At 32.5% G+C, this 19,426-nt stretch overlaps 3 protein-coding genes across 3 annotated transcripts; 1 reads left to right on the top strand and 2 right to left on the bottom strand.

Annotated features, from left to right (window-relative positions):
* Positions 1-3,704: 3,704 nt before the first annotated feature.
* On the bottom strand, positions 3,705-6,966 carry LOC147923987 (uncharacterized). The gene is made up of 3 exons (XM_087494018.1): positions 6,492-6,966; positions 4,145-4,368; positions 3,705-4,063 (listed from the first exon to the last, which is right to left on the bottom strand). Exons 2-3 carry the CDS (start codon positions 4,354-4,356, stop codon positions 3,769-3,771), a joined length of 507 nt encoding a protein of 168 aa, XP_087350144.1. The 5' UTR covers positions 4,357-4,368; positions 6,492-6,966; the 3' UTR covers positions 3,705-3,768.
* Positions 4,502-6,496, bottom strand: LOC147923988 (glutathione S-transferase T3-like). The gene has a single exon (XM_087494017.1). It carries the CDS (start codon positions 5,592-5,594, stop codon positions 4,665-4,667), a length of 930 nt encoding a protein of 309 aa, XP_087350143.1. The 5' UTR covers positions 5,595-6,496; the 3' UTR covers positions 4,502-4,664.
* A 7,472-nt stretch (positions 6,967-14,438) lies between the features above and the next one.
* LOC104757155 (uncharacterized) lies at positions 14,439-15,538 on the top strand. Its single transcript, XM_010479881.3, has one exon. The coding sequence runs from the start codon at positions 14,615-14,617 to the stop codon at positions 15,410-15,412; it is 798 nt and encodes a 265-aa protein (XP_010478183.1). The 5' UTR covers positions 14,439-14,614; the 3' UTR covers positions 15,413-15,538.
* The last annotated feature ends 3,888 nt before the right edge of the window (positions 15,539-19,426 follow it).

The raw sequence follows: 19,426 nt of genomic DNA, 5'->3' as shown, positions 1-19,426 counted from the left end.
ATTAAATATATGGAACAGTGTGTTTTAAGTCTTTTGATACCATTGATCATTGTTGTAGATTTTGTCCTCTTGGCGTTTGCTTATAACATATTCGTTGCTTTTGTTCATTTGCATTTATATGAATGACTTCTTATCTTTTTATACAAACCACCCTCATTGAATCTTATCCTGTTCCATTCTGATCCATATTAGTTCCACCATGATCCCTTGATATTACATTATTTTCTGAAAATAATGCAAGATATACAATTTAATTCGAAATTTTCTGAAGTTTCTTCTACTTAAGGAACAAGGAGCGTCAGAGTGTTACATCTTCAAGTTTCAACTTTGGCTACATTAGGCATCAAATCAAACTTATAATAATCCTTCTTCCCAATACAGAGTAAGGGGGGTGTATTGAAACAATGATTTTGGAGAATTCTATGGGATTTAGAAAATTTAGAATTTTGATAGATTTTAGGGAAATTGATCAAAACAGTTATTGGACACTTTTTGTAAATAGTAGATAAGGAAGGGAAAATGTATGAAGCAGTTAAAATTATGAGGACTTTTATGTTATTTATAAACACTATAGATAGACGATTAGGTCTTTTATAAAAGCCGCCGCGTCAAAGAGCAGAGCATATCAACTACGTTTTCTCTGATAAATTATGTTTCTACACTTTCGATCTTCGTTCTTGTTTTTGATCTTTTGAGTATATGGTTTTTTTTTTGTTTTTTTTTGTTATCTACGCTATACTATAGAAGTTCCCAATGATCGAACAACCTTTATAATTTAGTTTCAGCCTTGTCTGAATATACAATGTTGAAAAAACATATTTTCTGAGGGAACTGAATTTGTTGTGTCTCTTTATTTTTTCCTTTGCATCGTTTGATTTTGTTTTTGTTGTTGTTATGTATCAACCCAATGATGATCCGAGAATATCAATATATAAGTTTCAGCCTTGTCTGAGATAATTCAATGTTGATAAGTTCTTCGATTCTGAGGGTACTTTTGATCTGTTTATTCATTTTCTTTGTCTTGTTTCCTGTGTAAGTTGGGTTGTATCATACAGATCCACAAAAATGACTTTGGCTAAAAGAAAAGAGTTTTCCAATTGATAAAAAAAACAGTATTTTTGTTGTCCTTGTGAAAATGAATCTTGGAAGTCTTATTTTCTATGGAATGTTTCTGTACTATTTTGTTCAAATCATTGTTTGTGTGAGAGCATCTCTGTATAGTACATGATCGAACCAAGCGTGTAAACGGTCTAGGTGTTTTGTTTTGAGTCTGACTGAATTATTTTGTAGATCTTGTAGATGCTACAAGAATTAATTAGCTCTAGAAGCTTGTACATATTTTTTCTTTGTCGCCGAATATTACATACTTACATTAATCGGTGAAGTATACAAATAAAATTATATAACAAGACTTAGCTAATTTTCTAACCGGACAAGACAAAAACCAGTGTTTTGGACAGTCCAAAACTTATCCAGTGGGCCTTCTAAAATAGCCCAATTCCAAAATTAGCATTCATGACAAACCAATTCTCGTCAAGGTGTCACGTTCGTTACAAACATTTCATCTCAGGAGGTCCTATAGAAAACGAATGAAATTGAACAAAAAAAAGAGGGGATACACATATTATATATATGGATACAAGTACAACATACATTGTTAAGTACTAGATTATCAGAACTTTTAAAACTAGTATAATACAATAATACTACTATTGAGGTGATTAACGTCTGAGACCATGGGCATCGGTAGTCCTTCAATATTGGTCCCTCAATTATAATAGTAATATTTAGGAAGGTTCTTATTATTAATATGAGCATTGGTGTCTACTTCTTTTAAGTCCCCCAAATAAAATAATAATATTTTTAAAATTGAAAACATTAATTATTTAAATTTCTAAAACAAAAACATACTATTAAGATATTAAAAATAGAAAACATAAAATATAAATAAAAAAAAAACAAACATTTTATTCAACTCATAGAAATTTGAAAATTAATCTTCATTATTTGGAAGATGTCCGAAGTTAGTCCAAATATGCTCAATCAAATCATGTTTTAGTTGGTCATGGGCTTGTTTATCCCGAAGTCTTGTTTGACGAGTAATCGTAGTGCTGATATTTGAACCGACACCGGGAGCACCAACAGTATATGTTTGATCGACATGTTCTCCGTGTTGAAATTCAGAAACAATGTTTCTGTAACTGTATGTATGTCGTTCATCTTCGACAATCATATTATGGAGTATTATGCATGATCTTATAACATTTGCCATTTTGTATTTATTCCATAAGCGAGACGGATTTTTAATAACGGCGAATCTAGCTTGCAAGACTCCAAAGGCACGCTCAACATCTTTCCGAACAGCTTCTTGTTTTTTAGAAAAGAGAGAATTTTTCATACCTTGTGGAAGTCGGATAGATTGAATAAAAGTGGCCCAATTTGGATAAATACCATCGGTGAGATAGTACGGCAAATTGTACTCCCTTCCGTTGACAACGTAGTGGACTTCGGGAGCTTTACCGGTTATTATGTCATCAAAAACATTAGAACGATCAAGAATATTAAGATCGTTCATAGTACCTGGAGCTCCAAAAAAGGCATGCCATATCCATAGGTCATACGAAGCTACCGCTTCCAACACAATTGTAGGTTTTCCGGTTGATCGTGAATACATGCCTTTCCAAGCCGTGGGACAATTCTTCCACCCCCAATGCATACAATCAATGCTACCAATCATCCCGGGAAATCCACGCTGTTCATTCTGATAGAGTAGTCTATGTAGATCCTCCTGTGTAGGACGTCTTAGATATTCATCTCCAAACACTTGGATGATGCCGGCGGTAAACTCGTGCAAACATTTCCGAGCTGTCGAAGCACCAATTCGTACATACTCGTCAATACTGTCAGAAGAAGTACCATATGCCAATTGACGAATTGCTGCAGTACATTTTTGTATAGGTGAAAGACCAGCCCGTCCAGTTGCATCTTGGGTTTGGCGGAAATATTCGATTTCGGTAGAGAGACGTTGCACAATTCGCATGAACAATGGCTTGTGCATGCGAAACCGTCGCCGGAATAAATATTCTGGATATGTTGGAGTGTCACTAAAATAATCATTCCAAAGATTATTGTGGCCTTCTTCCCGGTTTCGCTCGATATAAATCCTATCGTGTGGCTGGTTTGGTTCTGGAATAATGTGCGAAACATCATAAATGTTTTCTAAATAGCCCTCAAAATTATCACTGTCATCTGCTTGGTAGTGATAATGATTATCATCGGCTTGATAGTGATAATGATTTGAAGATGATCCCATTTGAAGAGAAAGGAAAAGAAAGGAAGATGTAAATTATATTAAAGAGAAAGGAAGAGAAAGGAAGAGAAAGGAATATAGAGGAAGAAATAACTGCCAATATGTTGTTGGTTTGATCGTGTTTGGTATGAGTATTTTGCTTGAGAATGTTTTGTTGAGAATGTTTTGTTGAGAATGTTTTGTATAGAAGAAGGTGGTTCTTGAGAATGTTTTCTTGATTTGGTCTTGTTTGGTGAGAGTTACGAGTTATCATATATAGGAAGAAAAGACTAGTGTCCGTGAGTTGCATTATTTTGTAACCCGTGAGTCTGAACAAAACAAAACAACAAGTTTCCCGTGGGATAACAAAACAAAACAAAGTACATAGCTAAAAAAACAACAAGTACCCGTGAGATAGGAAAACAAAACAACATACATAGGAAAACAACAAGTACCCGTGAGTTATTACAAAGTCTCATTTAATAAGTAGACATGAACAAAATACATGCGAAAATAACCATGACACAAACAACCAGCAAATCAGTTATATATCTAAACCTATTTTCATTACGTATCTCGTTAACTACATTCTCTAACATAACCATCTTCTCATTGATCTCTGATTCATATTCATTGAACAAAGTTAAGTAATCTACCTTCTCAACCATCACTTCATATCTTCTATCATTGTCCCTCAACTCCTCCACTACAGCCACATCCCACCACTTGTGAATATGCATCTCTCCATCATCGACATTTGGACATGTAAAGAACCTACAATATGTAAAAGAGTTAGCATATATAGCGAAACTAAATTGACTGATAGAATAGCAAAACTACATTAATATCACATACCTTCTATTGTAGCAGTTCGACAGAATAGGCTGCGCACCACAGTAGCATTCCTTCGGGAATCCATGCTCCACCTCAGGCTGAGGGGGGTATACCCTCGACTCTGCTTCATCCATACGAATGAAAGCATCTAGCTCTCTCTCCGCAGTGTCCTCTGAGTGCTTATCAGCCAGATCGGATGAGTCAGGCTGAGAGTAGCTATAGTCGTGTCCCATTTCTTACTTAACCTGAACATAGACAAGAAGAAGCACATTAGATTTAGTACAACAATTGTTTTAAAGAACTAACAATCTGATTAAGTTACTGATTTAGTTAAAATAGGCGAGTTACTAGCAATTGAAATATACTTATATTAATTTAGTTTCAAACAGCAAATACAAATCAAACAGAAAATACTAAAACATGAAATACAAATCCAACACGAAATATTAAAACATGAAATACAAATCAAACAAACAGGAAATACATAAGCCGAGTAACTAGAATGACCATAGAAAACAAACAACAAACACATGCTCTAATATCAGAAATACTGGGACACTATCTTCTTCATAATAACTTCTTCACTAGCATTTAAAGGTTCTTTTTTGGCTAAGAGAGTATCTAGGATGGCCAGCTTCTGCAGTTTCTCCTTTTCAGCCAATTCCTCTTTCTTGACATCCCACATGCTCTTATACTCAGCAAGAGTCTTCACGTTTGTGGACTGAGCATTGTTCCTCTTCGCCTTCGCAGCCTTAATCCCTTCTGGCCTTTTCTCATACTCCTCAACATTGCAGCTTGATGATTGTGAACCTTCGGCAGCTTGTTTCCTCTTTGTTGCAGGCTGGGATGGGGGCGTGTTAATGGTGTTTAGTGTGAGCCATTTCTGCTCAAACCTTAACCGAAACCAAGCATGTTCAAGGTTAAATCTCTTCTTATGGGCATCGAAGTAGATATCATGCGCATGCTTTAAGATATCATTTTCAGAATGACCAGAGCTGTTCAGTCTCTCCGCAGCTGCGAATGCCGCACAGAACTTGTTAGTTTGGTCATTTATCTTGTGCCAACGCTGCTTGCAATGTGTCGTCAACATCTGTTCACCACCATTTCTAGCATGAGGAGTGTCAGCATAGTATTTTTGAATCCTTTGCCAGAAGCTTCCTCCCTTTTGTTGATTTGCAACGATGGGATCTTTGGAAGTGTTGAGCCATGCGGAGATCAAGACTTCATCATCAGCAGGTGTCCATGTCTTTCTCTCCTTGCGCTCCAATGGTGTTTCTTGCGAAAGAGTTGGCGCCTCAGAAGGTTGGGAGCTTTGAGATGAAGGTTGGGAGCTGCGAGGAGAAGGTTGGGAGCTCTGTCCAGAAGGTGGATAACTTTCCCAATGAAAGTTATCATTTAAACCACCTTCTTCTTGACTGTTAAGCAAGTTTAAGTAAGAAGAAGACTGAAAGAAGGGATTCGTTGAATCCATATGAAGAAGCGAGTAGAGAAGAGAAGGAATGAGACGTTAAGCAAGTATAGAAGAGAAGTTAAGCGAGTATAGAAGAGAAGTTAAGCGAGTAAAAGTGAGAAGGGGTTACTAAGTGAAATAGATTTCTGATGGAAATAGGAAGAAGATGGTTGGGGTTTAATAGCTTAAAAGTTAACTTGCAATAAGTAACTAAACATAAAGACCTAACAACCAATGTCTAATCAAAATTTAAGACAAGTACTTGATACAACTACCAAATAAAACAACAAACTATGAACATACCAAACCAAAATTAAAGACAATCAACTACACAACAATCACAATTTATTAGAAGTACACATTAATGTTTTACCTAAAATATTACAACTACCAAATGTCCTTTATCCTAAAATTCTTTATCAATTAAGACAAAAAAACAAAACAAAATAGAGTTTGTCAATTTAAAAACCAATGTTTTAACCAAATCAATGTTAAAACCAATTTTTGCAAATATACGATTTCGTATACTATCAACAGCAAACGACACAGAAAATAAAACATTAATTATACTCATGTTATCAAGAAACGAATTGACCTTTAGACAAGCACAAATCGATCTTTATAAATAGATAAATCGATCTTTACACATGAAAAAACAGAACAATTGAAACTAGACACCAATAGATACCCCTAATTCGAAACCCCTAATTCGAAAACCCTAATTCGAAAACCCTAATTCGAAAACCCTAATTCGAAATCCCTAATTCGAAATCCCTAATTCGAAATCCCTAATTCGAAATCCCTAATTCGAAATCCCTAATTAGAAAACTCTAATTCGAAAACCCTAATTCGAAATCCCTAATTCGAAAACCCTAATTGGAATACCCTAATTCGATAATCAGAGATAAGAAGACATACCTTAATTAGCGTCGGGAGAAAAGAGAAGATCGCTTCGGGAGAGAAGAGAAGATCGGTTCGGGAGAGAAGAGAAGATCGCGTCGGGAGATAAGTGAAAATCGGACCGCCAGGAAAGCTTCGAGACGTTGATAAGATCGGACCGGCCTCGGGAGAAACAGCAGATCGGCTTCGGTAAGAAATTCTGGTGAGAAGAAACGGAATCGCTTCGTGAATTCGACGAGGATGTCTATCGCCTCTCTCGTCGCCGTCGAGAGAAAATAAAGAAGTGAAAGAAATTTTTGTCCAAAGAAATGTTTTTCGGAAAACCTAGAGATAATCTACAACCAATCACAGTTGAACACGTGGCGAAGTCGACGGATGAAAAACGTCCTAAAATAAGAAGCGTTCCTTCGATTATGGGCCTTTTTGATTTAAATTTAAATCCAAAAATAACGGGGGACGGCCCGTGTATACGCCATTGCACTTGCTCTGAGAGCAGGTCCGAATATATCAAACAATTTTAATTTAACAAAAGTCAACACGTAACGTATTATTATTGATGCCAATTGAGATTGAGATTGCTCTGTTCTTACATCACAGAGTTATCTCTACTAGGTGTACAATGTTCAAAGTTGTTGGCATCTATTTTGTGTTGCACGCTTTTTCTTCGGTAAATATATACTTGATCGTTTTGTTATATGTTGATTTTTGTTTTTTTGTGGTGTTGAAAAAAAATACTTAGCTTTTACAATTCATTTTCCGCTTTATCAACATTAAAAATGTTTTTTCTGAATATTTTTTTAGACTAAAATATCATTCTCTATCTAAACACAATTAAATTAAAGCTAAAATAACATACAATAAAATGGTTTTACATAGCATAGAAAAGTGTAGTTATTTTGCATTAGAAAATATAACATGAAGAAAAAAAATGTTGGTTAAAACTTCAAACATCATTTTCATTTAGTATGATAGTGAATTAAATATTAAGAAAGCTGCTCCTATAAGCTATCTTGAGTAACAAAATGAGGTTAGTGTAATAGTATCACTCCCTTCATTTGTTTTATATTACTACGGATCGGGGCAGTGGCGGATCCAGCAAATCTTTTGAGGGGGTGCCAAAAAAACCCAAAAGTGTTCAGTTGGGATTTGAACCCTTTACCTCAAAAATTATAGGGTGCACTATTGACCACTAGGCTACTTACATCACTAATTAGTATGCATAAACTAAGGATTTTATACTTTTATGTGGTGCACTTGCACCCCCTCTAATGAACGTGGGTCCGCCCCTGGATCGGGGTAAAACTCTGTCCAATAATAATATATTCATGACAATAAAAATCAAGATGTAATTAATCATGTAACTTACAATGCGGTTAGATTCATCGAATCGCATGAACTCACAAATGTTACTGGAGTTAAAGCATTAACGCTTATAAACTAACAACAATTATTTTTATTTTTGGCAACCAAACATTAGTTATGCAAAATTACTGTGAGTATCATTTTCATATAGTCTATTCTTTTCATAACTTTCTCTACCCTCACTACTTTATATTCTATATTATAGGGAATGAAAATACACGGGTCCGTGAAAAAAGACTTGGTCACCCGTTACGTCAACCACCTGACCATTGGCTCATGGAGGTTCATCGAGACCTTCTCAATCACTCATGCGGTTGGTCAGTTTCGTCCTACCACTCATTTGTACAAACTCAGTTTTGTCAGCGGGACCTATGTTGCTGTTAGTGATCCTAAGTCCGACTCAAACTTCCTGAGCTTTACAAAGTTTGCAAGAGTTGAGGATCCAGACCTTAACACTAACATGTTGACTGGTAATTTTCATTGTTTTTTCTTAATGGTTTCGGGGAAAGAAACCAACCGACAAAAAGATAGCCGGTGAGAAAAAAACCATCCGGATATGTTTTTCTTTTCCAGAAAAAAAACGATCCGGAATAAAACGATTAAAGTTCATGGGTCGGAATATTGATGGATTATGTAAGCTGGACCACACGACCACAACATTATTAATGGGCCTACAGACCCAATATGATTTTTTACAAAAACCAAAGGGTGTCCAAGTAATACATAAAATAAGTTATAGAAACATAGATTTTATAACTTATAAAGTAAAGTAATATTATGATGAAACATTGTTTGATCATGCAAACAAGTGTCCAAAATTGTAGATAATCCGATCGAATCTGAAAGAAAAAAAAAACTTTAAAAGTCATTATACATAAACGCAAAGAACAAAAATCTGTATGTCACAAAAATATACACTATTTAATCTTATATTCATAATTTATTAATTTTAACTAATTTAAAATATATAATTTAAAAGATCGGCCCGCGGTGTACCGCGGGTTAAAATCTAGTTTTCATTATCTTTATAGGATTAGTAGTTAATCACACATTTTCCTTTATTTTAGTTTGAGTATGAATGAGATATTTACTTGCTAGTATTTGCTAAGCGCTTATAATGTATATTTCTATTATTCTATAAGTAGACACGATCATCTATACTATTAATTGGGATGCACACTTAGGAATTAAAAAAATAAACAAAACAGAATTCCATGAATTGCTCCTACGAATTAAAGAAAGAAAGAACAAAAAATAAAAAAGGGCAAACAGGTAATCTCAAAGGGTCAAAACACGCGGATCCTAAGTTTTTGGGGATTAATTACATCATTCGGATCTTGGATATCTTGCATGAGTATCTAAACAGTTAATACTTGCCAAACTTGTAAGCAAATTCAAATAATAAATATGAAAAATGTGCACGTTAAAAAGTGGAGCGAGTAACAGATAACTTATTTCTTCATTCAATTTTCGTAAAAAGAATTAATCAAAAACTCTAATCAATAGGTTTGTATTACCAAACATATAGTTCAAGATATTTTAGATTGCCAAATAAAGAAATAAGTATGCAAATTTAATGCCAATGATATATTTCAAATCTACACATTGCAGTAAGTTTTAAATATATTACAGCTAAATTATAGTAACTTTTAAAATTGTATCAACTAATTATTCGCATCTTCTAAACTTTCGCAACTAACACGGATTTGAAAGTTAAGAATTTATGTTAAAAATCTATTACTATATCTCATCCTCATTAAAGAATAAGCATATTCTAGAATTATATCATTTCACCAAACTGACTTCATCCCTTATATATTAAAAGAGAAGCATTATCTCAATAAAGCTGACGTGTCGTCGCCAGAGAGCTCCGTACCCCAATTTATTATTTGCCCTTAGTATTTCATAATATTACATAAAACTGCCACTGCTTTTTTTTGTCAAGTGTAGATATGTGAATTTATTTGATTTGGTTTTATATTTTGGGAAAGACAAATCAATTAAATACAATTAGATAAAAACAAATCATCATTTAGTTTAAAATTTGAAATTTCTTTAACAAAATTATAATAATTAGTTATGATTAGTATATATGGAAATAATAAAACCAAAATTGTATTTATAGCTTTTGTTAATCTACTTTAACACATCTAAATATGTGATTGTAATACTAAAATTCTAAATTACACCTATACCACAGATTAAATCTAACAAAACAATTAAAATTTAAATCATTTAATATTAATATTAAATGAATATCTGCCAAAAGCTAATTTTATTATTTATAAAAATAAAAATTACTATCTCTTATTTTTTTCTTTTAAATGTTGTTATCGTTAAATACAAAAATATTGGTAGTGATATCTAATTCTCAAAACCTCTATATTTGAGTAAGGGTCAACTTTTACACGTGTAAATCTCTACTTTGGGACGATTATTTGAATTATTTTGTTTTTTTAAATAACATGTAAATAGTTTTTTATATAAAAAAATCTGATCTAATAAAAAAGAACTGATATGAAATGGGAACAATTAATCAAAAAATAATGACATTATCTAAACTATTTCTCATAAAAAGTTGGATAAGAAATAGAGGTAAAGAGATGAGAGTATAAAGTTTGGATGGTTAAATTTAGTTGTGGCTTTCAATTATCAAATAACTAAATTCAAATTCAACGCTCTATTTATTTCAAATATCGGGACATTCAATATTGGGTACAGGAAAGAAACGTGTAATTCATAAAATAAAAATATTATCTAAACTATTTTTGACAAAATACGGGACAAGAATTATAGGAACACAAATTCAAGCAGAACATATGCGGAGATACTATTTACTCATGTGAATTAAGAGGAATGAGGTTTTTTGGGTCAAAAAAATTTTAAACATTCAATGAGACATATTGGACGGGTTTGATCGCTTGACAATTTTATTTAGGTCATCTGGAAATTCTATGATACACAATGGGATAGGTATGGACAAGTAGGCATGAACACGGGTACAATTACGGTTTATTAACTATCAGTTATGGTTATATACTGTTGTGGTTATTTGACGATATGATACTGTTGATATTATTGGATGATATGATATGGTTGATATTATTTATTTTCAATTGATATGCTCTTTCAGTGTAATCGTATATCTATATATCATACTATTCATATTAAAAAATAATTATTAGTATATTTATTATATCTAAAAAATAGTTACGGTAAAAAAACTTATAGTTTAACTATCTACCTGACCACTAGTTTTGATACGATTATGGTAAATTAACGGTTACAATTAATATAAATTTAACCATATATTTACGATTAACAGTAAAAGCTTCTAAATGTTATATACGGCTACGGTCCAAAATACGGTTATGGTTTAGTTTTTATTATGCGTAAGGACAAGATCACTTTCTCTTATTGTCTTTTATTTAGTTGTCTTCTTTACTGATATTAAAAAAATCATCATTCATTTGTGTCTGTTCGGAAGTGAAACTAAACCAAATATCAAACTGCTATGCATTCAAATAATTATGTATGTTATACTAGATAAATATATTAAAGTTAATAAAAATTAAATTTATAAACAGAGAATAGGGGTATACGGTCTCAAACTACTATAATAAATATAGTCAAACATGTAATTATTTAATAGAGAACGGTTATGAAACAAAATATTTTGACCCATATAGAAGAAGACGAATATCCCATTCCAAAATATATACATCTAGGTTAAATACATGAAATAAATGAAACTGAAACCGAATCCAAATTTGATTTAACACTCCTAAACAAACAGTTAGAAATGTTTGGATTAGTTTAGAATAATATACATGTAATATCACTTATCTATCTTAATTTTCTCTTATATATATATATCACTCATGCAGGTCTGAGTAGAAGTTTACGTGAAAACTTTCTAATTTTATAAAAAAAATTATGCAAAAATAACCCCATACGTACGTGCGGATCCAAACATAGTTAGTTCTATAAATACAAACATCTACTCAAGATATATATAACACTTGAACTATTCAAACACACAAAAAAAAACTCGATCCCAAAGTAAGTGCATCACTTTTATTCAAAAGTGTCCAAGCTTAATTCTCTTTATTCTTAAGCATTGTTTATCAAAATATGAAACTAATGTCATTTTCGTTATATGAAACAGGATGAAGAAGATATCGAATACAAGGTTACAACTTCTTTCCTTTTTTGACCAAGATAATCGTCCGGAAAAACCGAAAAAATCGGAATATTTGAAATAAAACCGAAAAAACCGAAAAAATCCGAAATTATTTTTAAATAACCGAAAATCCGATTTTTTCTTGTTTTCAAACAAATTTCGGTTAATTTTAGTTTTGAAAATTTAAAATCAAATTAACCGAGAAACTAAAATAACCGAACCGAAATATATTTTGGTTCAGTTCGGTAAAATTTTCAAAACTCAACAAATATAAAAAACCGAAATAACCGAACCGAAATCTCAAGGCTATCCTATACAGTGTATTGAAAAATTTAGTTAAATAAGTCTGGTATTGTAATTTTGAGTATGTAAACAAATCTAAATGGTGGGGTTGTGCAACCGCCTTTAATTGTTTTTTACTTGCATTAGTTATATACTTATATGCGATGTCTAAATAATTGAAACCAAAACTAATATCAGATATGTAGTACATATCTCAATGATATACAATTAGATATTTTAAACTTCATTGTATCATTCTTATGAATTGACCAGCTTTAGAAGTTAGCCAATGGCTATTAAGCATTGAACTTACGCAAAACCATAATATCTCCTTGTCGTCTTATTCCTTTGCTCACCAACAAGCTACGTCGTTTGAATTTCTTATTAAAGTTGTTAGCATATAAACTATGACTAGTGCATTGCCTACCAAATTTAAAGATTTTAGTACTTGGACTGTTCTTGTGTTAAATGAACATAGTCAGTCTTGCAAAATTGGGATATCTAAATGTTGGATGCGTTATTGAATGATTATGTCATGAAATTTTAGGTTAATGTCGAACAAATATATTTTTCACAAACAAGACATAAAACGAAATACATTTTTCCTGTTCTATATTTTTTGGGCATGATTGAAAATACATGATTTAGTGTTAGGAGATCTCAAATTTTTACGAGATGGATTTGAACATATTTCCATATTTGCAGAAAAAGTAACAATTGTATATATTTGTAGATCAACCTTTTGTTAAAGAAATTAGATATCAAGTTAATTAAGACTTTGATGTATTTATTGAAGTATTTTATACATTTAAACCTTATAAACAATTGGAAATGATGTATTATAGATAAAATTACAAACATTAGCTCTAAAGCAATCGACAATGCTATGATGCTATCCGTGTGAGGTGCATAGGCTAGCTACTTGACCAAAAAAATTTTAAGTTTGGTAAAATTAACTGATCTTGCTGTTTCTACATCTCAAATATTACGAGATGGACATGACATAAATTATATCACCACTATTCTTACAAAAGTTGATTATAACTTATAAGTTTTGAAACCTAAAACGAAACATAAAAAGCATGCAAAACGAAAAAGAAGACGAAAAGGAAAAAAAAGGGAGGCGGGATTAGCAATTTCAAAACAAAATGAATAAAGGAAGAAGAAGCGAGTCAAAGTAAGGCAACATAATTACGTACACTATTTGGTGGGTCAAACTTACATCTTTGATCTAAGACCAAATTGGAGAGGTGGCTACTTAATTAGGACTTGCAACTTTTGAAATATGTTTACTATCTATTCTAATCTAATATGTTTCGTGCAAAAAAATAATAGATCTAAAACTCGTATCGTATCTAACATCAGTATTGAACTTTGATTTTCATATTTAAACGTATCTCCAAGATTAGTTGAACATAAGAATAATAAAAAATTTATATAGCACAGTCACAGGATGATCATTGCTCAACTAAGTAGGGATTAGGTCTATCACCGGATAAAGAAGAGAAGAAAGGTGAAACGATGATCATAGAGTTTTCAGAAATGTGTGGCTATTAGATATATTTAAGACGAATAACATAATTGTCACAATCCATTAAAGTTGAAATACCTTAAAACCAAAGATTGAAATGTCTAAAAAGAACACTCCCATCGGTCTAAGTCTTCTTTCTCTCTAACCTCTTTTTATATTTATGTATCATAATAGTTTAACGAACTGCCGTCACGCACGTTAAACATAGTCATATTCAAGTATTTATTTATTCACAATTAATTATTAATCTAATCGCTTTTCAAGCGTAGTTAACACCACAACTTGGTCCAAAACTAGTCCACATAAATCTAACTTTTTAAACTTGGATGTATACCCCAATAATCAAATATATTGGTATACCGGTCGTTAGTTCAATATATATATGTATATAAATGATATTTTACTTAATGCACGTAGATGATTAAAATTTTGATTAACTATAGAGTAACTATCTATTGTAAGATAGTAAATCAAGACAAACAATTTTTACTCTATGTTTGCATTGAAAAATGAAAACGAAGAAAAAAACAACATAAAAATATTAAATTGGTTTTAAATAAAAATATTATTAATGGTGTAAAGGGCGATTAAATCCTTTTGTATATAAAAACACTCTCACTGTATATAAACGAAAACTTCGTCTCATTTGTTCACACTAAAACCACAAAACTCTCTGTCTCTCTCTCTGTCTCTCCTTCTTCTTCATGACCTTCTTCCCCTAGCAGAGAAGATAGAAACCCTAAATCCTTTAAAGCTTAAACCCTGAATCCAGCTTATATTTAAATGGGTCATGATAACATCACAAAGCTCGGGAGTCTACTCGTAAAGCTACACAGAGGTCCTTCGAGTTGGCTCTGTCTCCATCCCCGACCAGACAGAACCACCAACGGCGGCGGACGAATCAAGCTCGTCAGATCCGACGGTTCTTTAGAAGTCTACGATCGTCCCGTAGTGGTCTCAGAGCTCACAAAAGACTTCCCAAAACACGAAATCTGCAGATCGGACTTACTCTACATAGGACAAAAAACCCCTGTTCTGTCCGAAACCGAAACACTCAAGCTCGGTCTCAACTACTTACTCCTCCCATCAGATTTCTTTAAGAACGATCTCTCTTTCCTCACCATCGCCACACTTAAAAACCCTCAGAACGGTGGCGTTATGGTGAAGAAGACTCAGAAGCAGCCTCAGCCGTTTCTTATACAGAAGGGAGAGAAAGGAGAGCGTTTAAGGATTCGTGTGTCTGAAGATTTCATCTCGGAACTGATGATGGAAGGAAGAAAGAACAGAGCAATCAAAGAAGAAGAGGAAGAAGAAGAAGGAGAAGGTAGAGTTTGTACAACGGTGAAGTTGAAGAAAGATTATGTTCAACTGGTTGGTTTGCGTAAATGGAAGCCTAAGCTTGAGACGATAACAGAGACTAAGGCGATGAAAGCAGCAGCTGTAGAGAAGACGAAGAAGAAACGAAAGAGGTTTACTGTAATGAAGAAGTCTCATCAGAGTGATTCATGTTCGAAGCGTAAGCTTCAATCCAAATTCAAGTCCAAAAGTACCAAGAAAACTATTCTTAGGAAAATAGAATAATCTTTGTGTTCTAATTTTGTGTGGTGTTGATACATAGAAATTGTTGGATTTGATCATGTAAAGAAACTGAGACTATAACAAAAAAAAAAAAAAAAATTAACCAAATCATTTTCCGAATATGTTGAATTATTGTTTGCAGATTGTGTTATGATTATATCAACTTGCAAAACACTAAACACTAATTTTATTTAACATTGATACCAAAAATAAAATATATAAAACTGATTTGTCTGTGGTTACTAATTATCGTTGAACGTCAAATATGTAATTTTGAATGAAAATAATGAGTTGTTTTTGTTATGCTAAGGGGAAAAATAGAAGTTGCTTTCGTACATAAACGTTGGAATCTTTCGAATAATGTTAAACAATCTTTGGAAAAATATATTAACCAAAGAGGAATAAAAATATATTACACAATTTGTCTTTAGCATGCCAATTTGAACGACCAAAGCATAATTATTTTCTTTGGGATGAAAATAAATTTTCTGAAAATGAAACTGATATTTGATTTTTTGTCAGTTTTGTCGAATTTGGTGGTCTCTGGCACAAATAATTTCGAGTAAGTTAAAATTATAAATATCTTAGGTAAAATCATTTATTTGCATGTATATAATCATTTCTAGGTCTGGGAATTAGAACCGAACCGATTTGTCCGAACCGAATCGAACCGAGATTTGGGCAAATCGGTTCGGTTTAAATTAATTGACATAACCGATCGGAATGATTTTAATTTTGGTCGGTTAACCGAAATTTTCGGTTCGGTTCGCTGGAACCAAACGGTTAACCGAATTAATAAAAACCCTAACCTAATATTTGTATCCAACCGTCGTTCTTTCTTCTTTTCTTCTTCCTAACTTATCGATTCTTCTTTTCTTATGGGCAAACAAATAATTCTTATTTTTCTTGTTCTTTCCTTCTCCTTCTATTTCGATTCATCACCATAATCTTCTCCTCCCTCTTCGATTCATCATCATTTTCTTCTAATCTTCTTCAATCCATCACTGTTATCTTCTCTTTCTTCGATTTATCACCATAATCATCTTCTTCTTCTTTCCGATTTATCATCTTTATAATCATCATCATCATCATCTTCGCCTTTCAGATCAATGCTTAGGACCTCCACCATTCAGAACTGGCCGTCGGAATGTCGATCCATCGCTTTACAGTTGAAAAAAAAGTTTTTTTTTTTTTTTAAACAACTCAATTGTGAACCGAACCTCCGAACCGAAATAACCGATTCCGAACTGAACCGAACCGAAATCTTAGTCGGTTCAATTCGGAACAGTTTTCAATTTCCAAAATAACCGAAAAACCGAAACCGAAAGCCTCGAAGAATCCGAAGTCGCAGGCCTAATTTCTATTCATGTACACAGAACAAAATAGTGAAAAAGTCTTTGCATGAAAATATGTTTTCTTCCTGTGTTTTAGTTTTCCATTTTTTTTTTTTTTTTTTTTTGATAAATATTGGAATAAAAAGATAAGCAAAACTGGTAAAAGCTTGGTCGTAATTGTGATAAATGTTTGAATGAAAATATATAGGGAAAAGAGGAGAGATAGAGAAGGCACGTGTTTGTAGGAGTTTCTTTTTGTGTATCAGTCAGTCTCGTTATTTGATTTTTGTGAACAAAAGTGTGAAAAAGAGACAAAAGAGGAGTCAAAGAAAGTCTCCCAAAGGCCAAAGACATGTCTCTTTTTTCTTCTTACAAAAAATAGTAAACCTAATAGTAGCCTTCAATTTACGACGGTGACTGACGACAACCCCAATAATAGTTTACCCAATAATAAATTAGGTTTACTGTGAACAACTTAACATAAAAGAACATATCCTCCTCTCTACTCTCTAGATTGGAATATTGGATATACCAATTATCTTCTGGAATGTGCGTGGATTGAGACGCATTGACTCCATGATCCTGCCTATCTTCTTGGAGACCCTTTTTTCTTCTTTGGGTTGGGAGTTCTCAAATTTATGATCTCTATTGTTTCTCTATTCAAAATTAATTACGATATTTATTTATTTTAAAACTCCATTAAATTTTATTTTTCCTACTAATCAATATAAATAAATTTTTGTTTTGCAATGCAATTGATTGTTAGTTTCTTGACTTCTTCTAATATATCAAGAAGAGATTTCAGGCTGGTTAAGAATTAGAGGAATTAACATAGGAGAAGATGAAATTAACATTAAGATTTTTCCCCCCAATCTAAGATGTGAGGAAGAATAATAGTTATATACATTTTTCTCTTAGTTATAAGATTTGCAACTGAAAAACTCCAATTGGTGATTATTCTGCTGAACTAAAAAAAGAAAGATTCTATATAAATGCTCTAAAAATGTTAATCACCATCGCAAAAAACTGATAATTTTTTTTCTGAAGTATATAATTTTGCTATCTTTGATATTAATACAAATGCATCATGCCATTTTTACTTAAAACTTCTTTTTGTTCTTCACAACATAAACCCTAAATGAAAAACTCAAAGAATTTAAATGAGAAACTGTTATTTTAACATCGGTTTATGAAGATGTCATGGAGTCAAAATCTCAAAAGTTTCTAAAAAATTATGACAATCTCAAAACTCCCTTCTTTAAAATAATTTTCTTTTTCAATTATTTTTAATTCCCGAAACTGTTATTTTACTATAATACCTTAGAAAAAACAAAACAATTACATTGAAAACGTGGGTTTAAACCACCCACCCAAGATCTATTGGATTTAATCCAAAATATAAAAAAAGAATATACTTCAAACAAAAACAAAAATATAAAATTAAACTAAATATTTTTTTTAATTTCATCGTCTTCTTCTTCTTTCTCAAACTTTTTTCACTTTCTTCGATTTCAACGGTAGCGGCGATGAACAACGACGGCGAGGACAGGCGATCTCTGGAACCAACCTGGAAAGAAGAAACGATGGCTCCATTCTTTCTCTTTCATAACTCGATCCAATCCTTAAAATCTGAGAAATTTTTGAAATTAAAACTGCAATCTCAAAATCGATTTTGTGAAACTTGAGAAAAATAGGTATTTTGTTAAGGTGTTCAATTGATAAGGAAGATGAGTCTAAAATACAAGTTTTGGAATTATAATTTGTGAATTCTGGGTTTATGTTTGTATTTCAATTTCTGGGTATAACTATGTAAAACTAGTAAACTAAATAAAACTAGTATAACTAAGTAAAACTAGTATAACTAATGAAAACTAGTGTGATCTTGAAATATTAGTAAAACTAGATAAAACAAGTAAGATAAAATAGTTTCAGCAGCGTTCACACCGAATGACTCAACGACGATGAACAACTCAACAACGATATGTAAAAACAACGGCGGCGATGAAAGACTCAACGATGATGAACAACTCAACTGCGAGCGATCTCTGTAACCAATTCAGGAAGAAGAAACGGTGGTGATGAACGACTCAACAACGATGAACAACTCAACTGCGAGCGATCTCTGTAACAATTTTGGGAAGAAGAAACGGTGGTGATGAACGACTCAACAACGATGAACAAATCAACGGCGAGCGATCTCTGTAACCAATTTTGGGAAGAAGAAACGGCAGTGATGAACAACTCAACAATAAGAAGAAAATTCGGAATGACGGCGGCGATGAACCAACTCGGGAAGAAGTACAAGCCAACCGTGAGTGGCTCCATCGACTCAATGATAAGTAGTTGGATTTGGTTGAACAAGTAGAACTAGATAAAACTCATTTGTTTTGGTTACGAAGAGATTCACGATTTGTTTGTTCTTCATTTTATTCAGAATTGAATTTTTGGGTTTTAAGTAATACTAGTATATATAGGTATAACTAGTATGTTTTTGTAATGTAGATAAAACTAGATAAAACTAGTCATATTTTATTTGTAATTAACCGTTTGTTGCAGATACAAAAAAATAAAACCACACGTGCAGCTGAAAAAAAAGTTAAAAAAAAATTTTGAATTGTACTGCCACATGTGCAATATGTGTGTTCATATTTAGTGTTCACACATAGTTAGAGCATGGGCATTG

Source organism: Camelina sativa, chromosome 17 (assembly GCF_030686135.1).
Source record: "Camelina sativa cultivar CO46 ecotype springtype chromosome 17, ASM3068613v1".
NCBI lineage: Eukaryota > Viridiplantae > Streptophyta > Magnoliopsida > Brassicales > Brassicaceae > Camelina > Camelina sativa.
Note: the sequence above shows the minus strand (reverse complement) of the source record. Positions and strands in the feature narration are given on the sequence as shown.

Excerpts from the sequence above, each read along its gene's own strand:
- LOC147923987 (XM_087494018.1), bottom strand. The coding sequence starts at position 4,356 with ATGGGACACGACTATAGCTACTCTCAGCCTGACTCATCCGATCTGGCT. Across the intron at positions 4,064-4,144 it reads TCGAACTGCTACAATAGAAG|GTTCTTTACATGTCCAAATG; the intron begins GTATGTGATATT and ends TACATATTGTAG.
- LOC147923988 (XM_087494017.1), bottom strand. The coding sequence starts at position 5,594 with ATGGATTCAACGAATCCCTTCTTTCAGTCTTCTTCTTACTTAAACTTG.
- LOC104757155 (XM_010479881.3), top strand. The coding sequence starts at position 14,615 with ATGGGTCATGATAACATCACAAAGCTCGGGAGTCTACTCGTAAAGCTA.